Genomic DNA, 15,390 nt, shown 5'->3' with positions numbered 1-15,390 from the left:
TGAAAATTCAATATCTTACATAATCATTTATTTTGTACTACAGAAAACTATTGCATGTGTTATATAGAAATGTGGCAAAGTCGTTAGTACTGCTACTTCTAATCCAGAAATGTAATGCTCAATGTGAGTTTCTAACTATCCAGGACTGCCGGTGCGTTCCTTTTTCCAGTTTGGTGAAATCGTCTTTGCAGGAAAATGTTATTACTACTTAATTCTCTCCAACAATCATCGATCAGAGCAAGGGATTTAAAGGAAATTGTACTTCTTTGGAGTATAATTCAGACTTTTACTCTTACTTGAGCAATATTTAGTTTGGTAGCAACAGCACTCTTACTTGGGCAGGTTTTAGCTATTCTTTTCACAGTGAAGAAGCCTAAAAGTTAATTTAAGTGACAATTTTAAGTAGTTTGAACATTTTAACTACTTACACCGCTCAGATGCAACTTAGTTCCTCTCATTTTAGTGTTTTGTCATTTGAAAACACCAGATTCTGTGCATTATTGTCATGTTTTGTCCTTATACTTAAATCAACTTCAAATTATAACTACTACTTAAGGTACAATTACTAGGTATAATACTTGAGTTGCAGTTTCCCCCAAAACATTTATTTTTTTTCTCTTATTTTACCAATTTCTTGGACCACTCCTTTGTACTTCTGCTTGAGTAAAACACACATTATTCTTACAACATTTTTAGTGACTTATTTTGCTTCCCTACGTTATTCTCCATTACATAGTCTTCCACTTACACGACCCATTCAACAGGGGGCGCCACAGGAACACTGATGGCGGTTCACGGCGCTACTTTTCGCACATGTGGTCAATAAAACAAGTTACAGATTGTCCCCAGTGCCTTTCCTTTTTGTTCTTCACGACTATCCTTGCCTCATCTGTGCGTTATGTCCTCGATTTGCAGCACAAAGCCAGATTTCGACGTTTTGAAGGCGCAAACGAACCGTGGAATCCTAATTGGAGGCAGACTTTTGGACGCGGGACGACGAGGAGTGGCTTCTGTTCCGCTCTTGTGCGCTCCGGAGCCAGAGCCAGGCGCATTCGTCCGCCTCCCGAGCGTGAAGCAACAGCTGGAACAGAGCAACAAACAAGCAAACGAATAAAAGCGGTTGTGAAAGAGCTGCAGGAGTCATTTAAAAGTCTTCAAAAAGCGTCGGACATGTTTGTGGATTGACCGAACTCCCGTGTTTTCTAAGGTGAGTCCGAAAAATTTACCCAAACGTTTGTCTGTCAGGCTTGTTTTCCTCGCTGTGTTTTTGCGTCTTTAGTTTTTTGAGCTTAATAACTTTGGCCAGTCAAGTGTCAAACCCAGCTTTTTGTCGTTAATTCTTTTATTTATTTTATATTTATTTTTGCAAGCTTGTCCTAAGTGTACGCTACGTTTACACGGGAAGGTGCCAATACAAATGTAATATTCCCACCATCTGGCATCCTGTTGAGCAAGATCGTGTGTTGGCTTGTCTCTTCTTGACTCATTTGTAAATATTTATCGTGACTTGTCATTGTTGCGAGAGAAAAAAATCCCCCAGGTCTGTTCAATGAAAAAAAAAACACTATTATTTTGAATTTATTTTATTTTATCCACGTTGGGAAAGATCAATTCAGTGGATGCAGTGTTTCTACGGAAGCCTCCTGTAGTTCTTGGCTACTGCATGAAAGGGAAATGACAGTTGGATTATGTAATTACATGATGTTATAATTGAGTTTATGTTAGTTTTATTGCCGGAAGGATCTCTTTTAATTGAAATGGGTTGTTACTAAAGGCAATATTTGGCTTTTGGCTTTCTTATTAAAGTGTGATGTTTAGGACTTGACAGTAAAGTAGGGATGCCAAGATTATTAGGCTAATGAATAATTGTGATTATTAGGTTACAATATAATCCTGAGGACACATTAATAAAGATAATTGTGACATTTTAAGATAATAAATTGAGTGTTTTCAATTTATCGAAAAGCGACAACTTTTTAAACTGAATTAGGTCCTTCTTTAGTTCAGTTAAAAGCAGTATGACGGTTTTAGAAGTACAATGATGTCCTTTCTGCTCAGCTTTTCCTCAAACAAAAGTAAATCTAAATGTAAAGTGCTTTTGTATTTTGTCAAATTGATCATTCAGAATGTTTTATTTCGATAAAGCAGGTCACATCTTGAGAAGCGCTAATCTGTTAAGAAAACAAGAAGGAGAAGAAAATGCTGGACTTAATTGTTGTTTTGGTCGTGTTTTCCCTCACAATAATTGTTACACTAAAATTAGAAACCGTGACATTCCTTCTTGAAAGACCTAAAGCAGCCAAAATGTATTTAAGTAACGTTACTTTAAAATAATATTACTCAAGTAGAAGTAAAATAAAAGACTTGCTCATAAGAGTCAAAAGTATCGAGAAATCCGATACTATCTGATACTAAAGCTAGGGTTGAAACAGTGGGTCTTGATACAAAAGTCTTCATACAAAAAATCACTTCAACTGTACAAAATGTGATCTTTCCTGAACACTTTTAGAATGATCTTAAGCGTTATCAGAACTAGTTTAAAACCACATAGCAACATAAAGAAAGTACTGTTATTTTATGTCCCAAAAACAGCTATTTTCATTGTCATTGTGGTATCGAAATTGGTATCGAAGTTTGACATTTTAGTATCGTGAGTACAACTTGGTTCTGATTTACAATTTGAAGATTAAATAATGCACAAAATCTGATAATTTTAAAGGTTAGACCGGAAAACTTAATTGCATTTGAAGAAACGCATGTAATATTGTCAACATAAAGCTTTTTTCACTACAGATTTTGTCACAATGTGAAGAAGAAACCTAAACTTTTAAGAATTCTGTTACTTCAAACTAGATATTACTCGTAAAGTAAAAGTGTGTATTTCGAAAACTACTCAGAAAGTGCAATGTCATTATAATTTCTGCTACACATTGTTCAACTAAAACGGTTTTGGGCCAGAGTAAGAAAAATGTGCAACGCTACAGGCAGTTTGGTGAGGTCTCGACTGTCACAAGAAAACGGGTTTGGAGAATGATCGAGTTGTTTTCTCCTCTACATTTTGCAATTAAATAAACCCAAAAAAGGACCAAACGACACACGGAATACAGACACATACACACTGGGTACTGAACGTAATGACGACAGCGCGGCTCATTCTTATAGTTTTTCCACATGGGGCTCTCTTTAAATGACTTCACATTAAGTCCTGGCAGTGGTTTGCTATGCGTTTCTTTTTTAATGCAGATTCTTCGGAGCGCATTATTTAATTGTACTGGGAGGGAGAGGCTGCAGGGCGTTTACATTCTGGGTTAGCTCTGCGTTCAGACACCATGTCGAGGCTTTTATGATGACCAGATGTTGTCATTTTCACTCCAAGGAAAGCACTTTTCTTGCAGCGTATGGCAAGGCGAGGGTTTTTAAATTACTATTATGCTTTTCACAAGTACATTTTGGGTTTGTTTTGGGTAATTGGGTTTTGATTGTTTGGTTAATTCATCAAATGTGTGTTTAATATGTAACAGTAGGATTTTATGTGGGCCGTTTATTAAGCAGCACAAGCTAAACTATGGAACCAGGTGAACTTTCATGACTTACTATTGTTTATATGATCAGAATAGCCTTTTTATATACGTTTACACTGTAGCTGTGGTCAAAGCATTTAAACCATGGACTGTATATATGATTTGAACAGATTTATGTTGTATTTTTATGATAGTACCTTTTTTCTTTGCATGAGTGGACACATTTTCATAACGTTTTTGCGGCATAAGACTTGAGCTGTAGAGAGTTTATTTAAATATGTAAATTACTCTATAGATATAAACTCCTTAAAATGTTTACATTCTACTTTTCATTGATTGCGGCTCAGGTTTCTTTTTAAAAATATTGTTCATTTAGAAAAGGTTTTACTTGTATTATCAGGCCTTTTTTTAGGGTCGGTGGTAAAAAAATATTTATTGTGATATTTGCTCTTCAAAATGAGTGTTTAATTACCTTTAGTAGTTCTTGTGCATTTTAGGATAATTAATGTATTTGTGATCAGTATATTTGTTGTATTTTGTAAGGAGAGCGGTGTATATAATAAAGTCAATATCAGAATCGAATATTGAATCTGTCTGTATAGTTTATGTTCATAAAATCATTACTAGCCAATTTTACTTTGCTTTTGAAAAGGCCAAATACAATCTAACAAAAAAAGCAAGTATGAGACAAAATAATCCCATAAACAGGACATTTGTAGCATGATCTTGCACATTATTGGACTCAAAATCACATCGTAACTTAAAGAACGTGCTGTTATTATAAAATGGCAGTCCGTTATAGAGCATTTTTACTGTATCATTGTGGTATCAAAATTGGTATTGAGCAACACTACTAATTTATCACAGGTACAACAGGTACTTATTGTGTGTGTGGTTTTATAAATTTTTTTACATCTTGCCTTGGTGGAGGTCTGTGCAGTTTCAGGTTTGCAAGCAATAAAAGTACGTTAGAAAAAGTATTAAACACAAAGGAATCGCTCAAACAAGGGTTATTATATTGATTTTGTGATTTATGTTCTCTTTTACAATACTTTAATCTCAACCAAGACAATATCCATGGCTTGGATATTGTATGATTATTATATTTGGTCCATATCGCCCTTCCTTTGACCACGTACCTTTAGTATTTGTTTACCTTCTGTCTTACCCTGTTTTGTCTTACTCGTCATGCGGTTTAGCTGAGCAAGAAATGAGTAAACGCTCTGTGGTTTGAACTTCTCGTTTCAAATTGCGTTGCGAGTTGGTGAGAACCTCTGCCAGACGGTGATGTCCCAACTCCACAAACAGCTGTTCCCCCGGGGCGTGTGCGCGCGCTCGCTCGATCGCCGCTCTTTTCGAACAGGTTTTTTGCAATCTGACGCAATCCGACCACATCACACGAGCGGGAGCTGACCGGTCCGCGCGAGTGCGGTCACCGGAAAATCTTCCTCACCCTCTGCCAGAGTCGTTCAAGTGAAGTTTTACAAGCAGAGACGCTCAGTGAGACGCTCAGTGAGACGCTCAGTGAGACGCTCAGTGAGACGCTCAGTGAGACGCTCAGTGAGACGCTCAGTGAGACGCTCAGTGAGACTTTGAACAGCTTTTAAAAGGTGTTTCCTCTAATAAAGGCTGCAACGAGCTATTGACAAATTTTGATCATTGTTATTTGGGCTATACAGACCCTAAAACACTTTATTTCATAACAAACATGGTGCATTAATAAATCAAAATGAAAAAAAAGAAGAAATAATTTTCATTGATAATAAACTTATTTTGTAAATATTATCTTTCTAGAAGCCTTCAGTCGCCACATTTCAACCTTTTCTTTGGTTAAATTTTACAATAGCAATAATTTTTTGACTAGAAATGATCATTATTATTATTTATCTCTTCTAAGAAAACACCTTTGTTACGAAAAGGACGTCAAATTATCATACTGAACGTGACATAAACCGTACAGCAATGTGACAATAACCGGATTATTGTGATATCGTATTGTGAGAAGTCTCGCAATAATATCACGAGCTGTCACAATATATCTACTTATAAACTCCTTTATTTAAATGCATTGTTTTGTTCCTAGAAATCGATGGAACTACATAGACCATGATCCTTTGCTCCGTTTCAGTGCAGATAACCTCAAGGAATCACTTTACATCTTATTTTGTTGGAATAAGTGAAGACTTTGGCTGGCAGAATATGGTACAGAGAGATTTGGAGATCAATACATCCCTAATAAACAGCCAGATTAAAGAGCACATCACATTAACGTTTACTTTTCTGCAGAATAGATTGAATTGAAGAAACTTAATTCTTCTATTTTTAGATTAGATTGCAACCTGAATATTCACAAGTAACTGAACAGTCTTAACATCCCTATTTATTTATTTATTTATTTACTCACCCACTATGTTTGAGGGACCGTGCTGATTTATTTTTGACATATTCCAAACTGAAAATGTGCCGTTCATACTCGTAACTTCACAACCACCCTTCAAAACACACGACTGCGGAAACTCACAGAATTTTTCTTTTTTTCCCTAAAGAAATGTCCCACCCCAGAATTTCCCACTCTCCTTGTCTTACAATGGGGTTCTGTTGTAGTTTTGCTCCCATGACTCATGTACGTATTACAGCAGCGATAAACGGAAGAGATTCAAGGAGACGTTTTTACAGTGCACTAGGACAAGATGGATATGTCAAGCTTTATTTTATTTTTATTTCACTTTTCTCTTCAGACTATGCAAAACTCAATAAAGGATAAATCATTATGAATATGTTAACCAATGAGTTCAAAGGGTCAAAATCCTGGTTTAGTTTTTGGTTTGACCCTTTGTTTAGTTTTAGCTCGATCTAAGTTGAGTTTGACCAGTAAAATAATCATTCGTTGCACCCTTAGTTGTGAGAATACTGAATTTTTTGTCAGACAATGGTTCAGGCCAAATTATTTCTTCTTTTTTTCTATTTATTTTTTATTAAACATACAGCAACAAAAATGTACATTGTTATTTTTGCTAAAATATGATAAATTTACTTCCTGTGTATCTTATTCATTCTGAATTAATATACATTTTTGTTGGTTTCAATACTTGAAATCAGTATCTTGTAGCTTCTGGGTATCAACACTTAGACAACCCTAGTTTCAAGGGGATGTGTAAAAAACCTGCTTTGCTTATGTTTATGCATTTTCTTTCTCAAGCGACAGTTGAAACTGAACATGATCCATGTTCCTGGTTCGAAGTGTATCCAAGTGCTCACCTGTTCCTGTCGCCTGCTCCCGCTTGAGAACGGGATGCCTCTTGTGTACATACGATAGTGAGCATCCATGTTTACGCTCGCTCCACTCCTCCAGTTTCACAGATAAGAGCGCCGCAGATAGCGTAACGTCTGGATTCCTTCATTGTTAGTCACCATCCAGGCATGGCTTCGCTCGGTGTTTCCTGATAATGAAGTAGAGGGATGTTGAGGTTATCCGTTATTGGAAAATGTTGCCTTCGCCTTCTCTGTGGTCCTGGAGCTGTGGACTGAGGCGCCCACGTCATGTTCGGGATAGTCCTGCTGCACTGTGCGCTGGACAAGGAGCTTTTAATGCGAATAAGGCGCAGGTAGGCTCACAAAGACGTGCAAATATTTGTTAAGGATTTTTAAAATATGGTGGTCTAATTTAAAGCCATGTTTTTGGGACAGTAAAATTGCGGTGGAAATGTGTTTGGGCCACAGTGGCTCAGAGCCCTCGTCCACCCACACGAAGGTCGGAGGTTGGATTCCCGCTTAGACCTAGTGCTGTCGTCGTGTCATCAGGAAAGACACTTAGCCACCTTGCCTAGTGTGAAAGTTGTGTGTGTTGCTGGTTGTTGGCAGGGCAGATGGCGCAGATTGGCAGCCTCGCTTCTGTCAGTTTGCCCCAGGGCTGCTGGTTTATAACTTAACACCACAGAGTGCGCACTGACCGAATAATGACCACAACATTATGTGGCCACACCTGCCACAAGTGTAAGGCTTTATTATTATACTATTGTAAATTGTTCTCACAAATAATTACTGTCTGACCAGTTAATACTTCGTTGATTATATATATGTATATTTTTTTATTCTCAAATATAACACAGAATCACTATTTTTGTGAAATGGGAGTCTTAACCTGACTAGATCCAAAACTCAATCTTCTCCTTCATTTTTTGCTGAATGTGTAAATGTCATTTGTTGCTTTTCAAAACTTTAAAGACATGACTAAGTTGCACAGTCCACTTAAAGAGCAATAGTTACTGAACTTTGGGATAATATGGGACAATTTCCTTCCTCTTTGCTGTTTTTACGAATGCTTCCTCATGTGTGAGCATTTAAATGTCAAGCAAACGATGGACTTGCTGGGCCTTTGCTCTTTGTATCTGTAACGTGAAACCATGTTGTCCCAGGGTTAATGATGCTGTGCAGGAGGCCTAAAGCGGCCCCATTTAAATATTTCACATCACAACCAAAACACACGTGAGGATAAGGCTTGATTGCAGGTTGCAGGATGCTGTTATTATGTGGTAGAGATTGCTTCACTTCTTTGTAATGTGAGGCATTGCAAACAAGCCTTGTCAAGTCAGTGAAAGTCCTCGGTTCACACATTGACAGCCAACAGTCAAGTCTTCACTTACTTCATAGGAAAGGCTATAATAAACGTTTCATTGTAGTTTCAGACAGGAAGTTAAACAACAGGTTTTGTGTGAAGAATGTGACCAAACAAAAGTGTCGGACATTCCACGGAAGCTATTAAATACCATTCACTGCTACAAATATACTGCCCTCTGAAAAGTAGATGCAATCACTGGGATAGTTTTACTAATCTCACGACAATCGAATGAGATTTGGTCAGCTGAGGGCGGAGCTTTGAGGTTATGTGACCAGGGTACCAGGCTTATTCACCCAGAGGGCACTTTGGAACTGCCCACACTTTAGTTAATGTCAGGCAAGTGGATTTACCTGGACCAGCCACTAATTATGAATGACAAAAAGCCTAAATCTTGAGTTGTCTGTTTATTATATTACAAAACAACAGTGAACAGTATATCATCTGCAAACAAGATAGTTATAAATGCCTTGAAAAAAATAATAATTAAAAAATAGATTAATTTCCAATCATTTTCTTCAATAAAGGTCACACTAGGCGTCCATCAAACCTGCTTCCAAATGATTATTTCATGGAGTGTTAAGCAAATGGCTTTAGAGTTCACGGGAGCCACTTATAGTGACTATAATTACCACTGAGGCCTGGACTAATTGAAAGTGACACACCATCAGGTGGCTTAGAGACATGGGTTACCAATGGCTAAGGGACAGAGCTGTAGCTATCGGCTAAAGGGAGACGCTTGGACACTTCTGTTGTTACTTTGCAGTGTTTTTGCCCGGTAACCACTTGGATTGACTCTGCATTCATCTAAACTGTTGTTCTGGACACAGGCTGCTGAGGACGCATTCACCAGAGCGGATTAAACCTTTTGTTTCGCTGCTAGCGTCGGTCAGGGAAAGCATATTGGAGGCAATAGAAAGCAGCCTTTTCATCTGTCAGACTTGGACTCTGTGGCGCGGTGCGTTATGTGTATGTACAGGAGGGAGCGCAGGGTGACGTTTGACACGCTAACGGACCTCTGTTTACTTCAGAGAATAATCTACAGGCTCAAAATGTCCATCTACCTGCCCAAGTGCCTGAAGTGCATCAGAATGAGGAAAGGCAACAGGTACGTCATGATAGCCGCGGGTGTCATCTGTGTAGGCATCAGCGTGTATATAAGCTGTACTGTTTGAAATCAAGTTAGAGATGAGGTAAGTTACTTAGACTAAATCTGTTCCTTATAAGCACAGTAATTACATCGACCCCTGGCCTATGTAATGATGGGACAGAGCTGTGCCCTCTTCCATAACCCTACTCATTAGTGGACTTAAAGTGCAGCAGACAGAGGAAGTGTGCTGTGCGTGAGAGACAAAAAGTGTCTTCGAGGGGCACTCCAAGGTTGACACACAATCACACATAGCTGCTTTTGGTTATTGTTTCTTACATAATACAATGCTTTCTGTGTGTAACCATTTTTGTGAGTAAAATGCATTCTAAGTTCAGTTTTTGCATTCTAAGTTCAGTTTTTTTTAAGTCTTCTGTTTATGTATCCTTATTAAAATCAAACTCTATTACTATTGGTACGCTATTGAGCTTTAAATATCAAATGTGTCATGTCATCATGTTTATTTTCTTATAGATATGTGACGTAATAGAGCTAATGAGTTTTTTCCTGTACTAGTGGCTGACTGTTGGTGGCATGAGATTCTACGCTTTACCACAGACACAGACTTAACCCTGTATTCATGGTCAAATGCACTGCACACATTTTCATTCCTGACTAATTTTGGAGTTCCAGGCCTCAGTGCTCGGGGCAGGAAACGCTGAGGTTTATTTGGGGTTTTCGCTTTGGCAGGATATTCTCGGTGCCACATTTTTGTTCGTAAAAGTTTATGCAGTGTCGTTCATGCGCCTACTCCTGTCCAGATGTTGTTGCTTCTTCTGTAAAGATTGACTGTATGACATTAAACTTCTTCATCTTCAAGTAGGTGACCGCAGCAGGGCCAGGTCAAGGGTCAAGATACGCGTTTTGATAGCATACTGTTGAATATTCAGTAAAAAAAAGTGATAACATATCTGTGGAAATAACTAGAAACGTTACAATGTGGACCTAAACTTTGCTGTTACTGCGATCACTACTACCGTATTTTCCGGACTATAAGTCGCAGTCTTTTTTCATAGTTTTGGCCGGGGTGCGACTTATACTTATATTTATACTTATACTTCAGGGCGACTTATATGCGATATTATTTGTTATTTACACTTGCAACCGTATTTCATACTCCAGTGCAACTTATGTCTGTTTTTTTCTTCTCTATTATGCATTTTTTGGCTGGTGCAACTTCTAGTCTGGAAAATACGGTACTATGTTACTACTAATACTACAAAACACACTTGTCCCTCTGAATGTGGACAGTGCGTTTAACCAAGAGTAGGTGAGCTCACAGATTAATTGACCCGTACACACCAAAGATAGCACTGTTTGGCCCGGCCCCCGCTGCGTGTACATGACATGGCGCACCTAAAGACCGCTGCCAGTGTGCTTACTTTTTGGCAGTTGCGCCGAATGTGTTGTGCTAATATTTTCACGTTTCCTGCAGAATGGAGAAGTCTTGTCTGGACCTGGCTCTAGAGGGAGAGCGGCTGTGCAAATCGGGAGACTACAGAGCGGGAGTGTCCTTCTTCGAATCTGCCATCCAAGTGGGAACGGAGGACCTTCAGATCCTCAGTGCCATTTACAGTCAGCTGGGCAACGCTTACTTTCACCTTCAGGAATATAACAAAGCTCTGGAATATCACCGCCATGACCTCACTCTCACAAGGTAATGTGCTCAGCCTTCAACAAAAGCACACTTGTTTAATAGGAATCAGTAAATAACCCGTGCACTGTTTGCTTTACTTTTCAGGACAATCGGAGATGAACTCGGTGAAGCCAAAGCCAGTGGAAACCTTGGGAATACTCTGAAGCTTCTGGGGCGTTACGACGAAGCGGTGGTTTGTTGCCAGAGACATTTGGACATCACCAGAGCCATGTACGACAAGGTGAGTTATAGAAACGCTGTAATATCGTCTTGTCTGTAGTAGAATGCATTTTTAGTCACATATGGCCGGCATGCGCTGAAACCACACTTTGGTTACGTGCAGTTGGTTCTGAACAGATGTACCACCAACATTAGAAAAAGTTTGTCAGGCCACAAGAAAACAAGTCTGCTGTCAGTGTATTTTAGGCATGTAATTACAACACTGGTCACTCTGGTTTCCGTCTGCTGTGCAGGTTGGCCAGGCTCGGGCGCTGTATAATTTTGGGAATGTGTACCATGCCAAAGGGAAGAGCATCTGCTGGAGTGGAGCAGAGCCGGGAGAGTTTCCTGAGGAGGCGCGAGCGGCTCTGAAGAAAGCTGCACAGTACTACGAGTGAGCTCACCTGTTTGTACTGTGCTTTTATGTACTGTGTTTTTATGTACTGTCTTTTTCATGCACTATTCTCACTATTCTCGACATGGATGTCATTTTACTAGCTTCAATAATACTATTTTCACTGTTCGTTTAGTTTGCACACAGATTGACAATATATCAGGCCTACGTTTGTCATTTTTAGCATTATGCATCGACCTTAAATCAGCCAACATATGCTGATATTTAGTTTGGGCCAACCAGCTGCCTAAAGAATAAGTGCATAAAAATGTGCCCACTTTTCCAGTTTTTTGAAGAATAGAGCTATGGATGCGTTCAAAATGTACCATACTTATTGGCCTAAATACATGAGCAGTGCTGACGTTCCCTCTTTTCTCTTGATTCAAACTATCAACAACGGCCGTGAAGAAATCCATATTTGTGGATCTCTAATGTCAAGCTAAAGGTTAATGACGGGTTATAAAGAGTTCTTAAGTTAATCCAAACTTGCTGTTTTGACACATCATCTTAGTCATCTAAATAGAAAGTAACCAAAAAGTATACCTTTTTACTATTAAGTTACTGTGCATGCAATTAAAGTAAATGTCACTGGAACAAGTAACTTTACACCTAAAAACAATGATGCAAAAAGGGTTTAAAACAAGCACATTATAAACTCAAATGTATTTACTGAATCAATTCCTGTCTGTGCTCTTCAAACGCAGGTCAAATTTAACCTCGGTGAAGGAACTGGGCGACCGATCGGCCCAGGGTCGGACTTACGGTAACCTAGGTAACACCTACTATCTGCTGGGAGACTTTAAAGCAGCCGTAGCAGCTCATGAAAAAGTAAGTGACAAATTTCATTACCAAACCAAGACTCAAAGATGCAGATTTTTGTTTAAATATATAAATCTTTTTTCTTTTTTTTATAGCGGCTGCTCATTGCGAAGGAGTTTGGAGACAGGTCTGCGGAGAGGAGAGCGCACTGTAATCTTGGCAACGCTCACATATTTCTCAACCAGTTTGATGTGGCAGCTAGTCATTACAAGTAAGGATGTGATATCAGCATTTTAAGTAATAAAGTCATGTCTTCATTGTCTTTTCCAGTTGCTGTTTTACTTTCCATTAACATTTCTTTTGAATCTTCCTTTTTAAAAAAAATATGACTCATTCCCACTCTCCTATAGCTGAAGTAGAGACTCAATATTCTGCCTTGACTTGAAGTTTTCATTTTAAGTTTGCTTCCTGATGACATCACAAGTTACTGTAGTATCAGGGGATTTATTTTGAGATTTGATGAAAATACTAAAAACATATTTAAAAAGTATTTATTGGGAGACCATATGACCAGACCTGTCAACTCTCACGCATTTATGACCTGCCTCACGCTCTCACGCGCTGATGGCCTTTTCTTACGCTAAAAAATAAATGTCAAAATCCATTTAGTATGCACGCATCTAGGGGAGGAGGGGGGTCAAAAATTGCTCAATTCTTCCTATGTACACAGTGCTTAAAAATGCGTAGGAGGATCTCACTCATAGCCTGTCTTACTTTAGTAAAATCTCACGCATAGCCTCCTTAATAAGTTGACAGCTCTGCATGACTAGTAAACATGTAAACGGAACAAATATTTAATTATATATGCGAAAACTATCTTGTTAAAGGTAAAACATAAGTAATTATTCATTTGAAATAAGGGGGGAAAGGAAGGGAAAATCTTAAGTGTCAAGTTTAAAATACTCATATCAAAATACAAGCTGAATTTATTACATGATGGGATTTGTTAAGAAGCAGTTCACACACTAAAGTTGTAATTGCTGCTCCACGGGTCTTTGGACTAGCATCATCCTTGTTCTACACCCATTCACGACTCTGGTTTGACCCTCTTCCTCCTCCGCTTTGCCCCCAGGAGGACGCTGCAGCTGGCCAGGCTTCTGAAGGACAGGGCAGTGGAGGCCCAAGCCTGCTACAGCCTGGGAAACACCTACACGCTGCTGCACGACTACGAGAGGGCCATTGACTACCACCTCAAGCATCTGGTCATAGCACAGGACCTTAACGACCGGTAACTGGGCCGACGTGACATTTGTTGTCCGCTTCTCCCCCCTCGAGTCACTTTGAAGTTAATGAGTGTGTGTTGTTGAAGTAATGGGTGGGCCTTAGCCAAATTACTTGTTGTAGTTGGCAGTTGGTGCCCTTAGGCTTAAGTAAACTGCAGATTTGTATTTTGTCTTTGTGCTATTTTGTCTATGTGCTATTTTGTCTTTGTGCTATTTTGTCTATGTGCTATTTTGTCTTTGTGCTCTTTTTTATGTGGTGGTAAAGATGAGTATCTACCTCGATAGACAACAAAGATAATTCCGTCATATTTTAATTTCAAAGGAAACTAATGAAAAGAGATATTGTCTTTACCATTGTCCACTAGTACAAATTCACTTTTATACACTTTTATACACTCTCAAACTGTTGATGGCTTCTTCTAGTTGTAATCAAGGTCTAGTATTTAATTTAAAGTACATTTTATGCATATTATTCCTTGTTAAAAACAACTCTTGTAATCTAATCCAGTTTTAGACCTGGTTTAAAGGTCTGATGGTACTTGCAAAACAAATATTTGGGGTGAAAGTTTAATGTGGTTTTGGTATTTTCAATGCAATACTGCAACTGAGCTCTGTGATTAATCAAAAATAACATATTAACCTAAGATCACAAAATAGCATATGGACATAAAAATATAATTCACTCTCTTCATGCGCACATTTGTTTCTGTGTATAAAAGTTTGAGCATTTTTACTCGCAGAAACGCTCATAACAGCCTTTTTGTGCTAGGTTAGTCTTTTACTTTCATCAGTTAAGTCTGCTGATGCACCATGATATTTAATAATCCTTTGAATAATTGTCATGTCAATTATGATGATGTTTTTTCCCCCTCATAATCTTGCAGCCCTTCCATTTGCATGAATCTCTGCTCAGCCCGTCATTGTCTGTTGCAGAGTGGGTGAAGGAAGAGCTTACTGGAGTCTCGGAAATGCCCACACGGCCCTGGGGAATCACGAGCAAGCCATGTTTTTTGCTGAGAAGCACTTGGAAATCGCCAAAGAGGTGATTGTTTACATGTTTACCTTTTGACAGCGTGTTCAAACGTTCATTTTCCACTGAGGGCACACCGCCATCTGCTGGACACGAGACGAACTCCAAAAACACACCACATTCACTTGTTCAATTGGAAACTTTCAAGCGTATATCCAATTTTCTTTTGTGTATTTATTTTTGGCAGACTGGAGACAAAAGCAGCGAGGTGACTGCGAGGATGAACCTGTCTGACCTGCGACTAGTTGTGGGCCTCAAGTCAAATTCCAACAATAAATTGAACATCTACCATTCAAATGCGAATACAAATAGCTCCGCACTACCTCCGCTTTACTCGGATTACACTAATATCCCAGGTATTTATTATTTTATTTATTTTATTTATTTTATTTATTTTATTTATTTTATTTATTTTATTTATTTTATTAAGAAACTGTATCTCCTACCATTTATACCTTTTTATATACCGGTACACTCAAAATCAAACATGAAATTGGTTTCTTTATTCAAGGGGTGAAGAGTCCTGAAAAAAGTAAAGAAGGCACAGAAAACGCCAATTCCAACCATACTCCAGTAAAAGCTTTAACTGAGAACTCATCTGAACACTCGGTAAGTATTTATTCATTTAGTCTGAAGCTGATTTTCATACTGTGAATGGAGGAGGTGGACATTCAAATCTGTCTAACTGGCTCTTATCTTTCTTACCTTTCACAAACCCTTCAGCACATGGGCTAGTATTCATGCGCGTGCACATTAATAGAACAGCTTAATCGGATGGCAAAGCGA

The 15,390-nt window shown here is 38.6% G+C and overlaps 1 protein-coding gene across 4 annotated transcripts in view; it reads left to right on the top strand.

Annotated features, from left to right (window-relative positions):
* Positions 1-936: 936 nt before the first annotated feature.
* Positions 937-15,390, top strand: part of LOC140353585 (G-protein-signaling modulator 2-like) — a 19,224-nt gene continuing 4,770 nt past the window's right edge. Inside the window, exons 1-10 of one of the 4 annotated variants that reach the window (XM_072438203.1) lie at positions 937-1,207; positions 10,719-10,940; positions 11,025-11,160; positions 11,393-11,532; positions 12,237-12,360; positions 12,447-12,562; positions 13,424-13,579; positions 14,508-14,616; positions 14,792-14,960; positions 15,116-15,213. In XM_072438203.1, the coding sequence (XP_072294304.1) occupies positions 10,720-10,940; positions 11,025-11,160; positions 11,393-11,532; positions 12,237-12,360; positions 12,447-12,562; positions 13,424-13,579; positions 14,508-14,616; positions 14,792-14,960; positions 15,116-15,213 (1,269 nt within the window). In that variant the 5' untranslated portion in view covers positions 937-1,207; position 10,719. Of the gene's footprint in view, positions 1,208-6,991; positions 7,127-8,831; positions 9,245-10,718; positions 10,941-11,024; positions 11,161-11,392; positions 11,533-12,236; positions 12,361-12,446; positions 12,563-13,423; positions 13,580-14,507; positions 14,617-14,791; positions 14,961-15,115; positions 15,214-15,390 lie in introns of those variants that run through there. The other 3 variants (XM_072438202.1, XM_072438204.1, XM_072438199.1) reach the window with 3 other exon arrangements.

This window comes from Eucyclogobius newberryi, unplaced genomic scaffold (genome assembly GCF_026437365.1).
Source record: "Eucyclogobius newberryi isolate DKJ021-1_F unplaced genomic scaffold, fEucNew1.0.hap1 SCAF_9, whole genome shotgun sequence".
Lineage (NCBI taxonomy): Eukaryota > Metazoa > Chordata > Actinopteri > Gobiiformes > Gobiidae > Eucyclogobius > Eucyclogobius newberryi.
The sequence above is the reverse complement of the archived record's forward strand: the minus strand, read 5'-3'. Positions and strand labels throughout refer to the sequence as shown.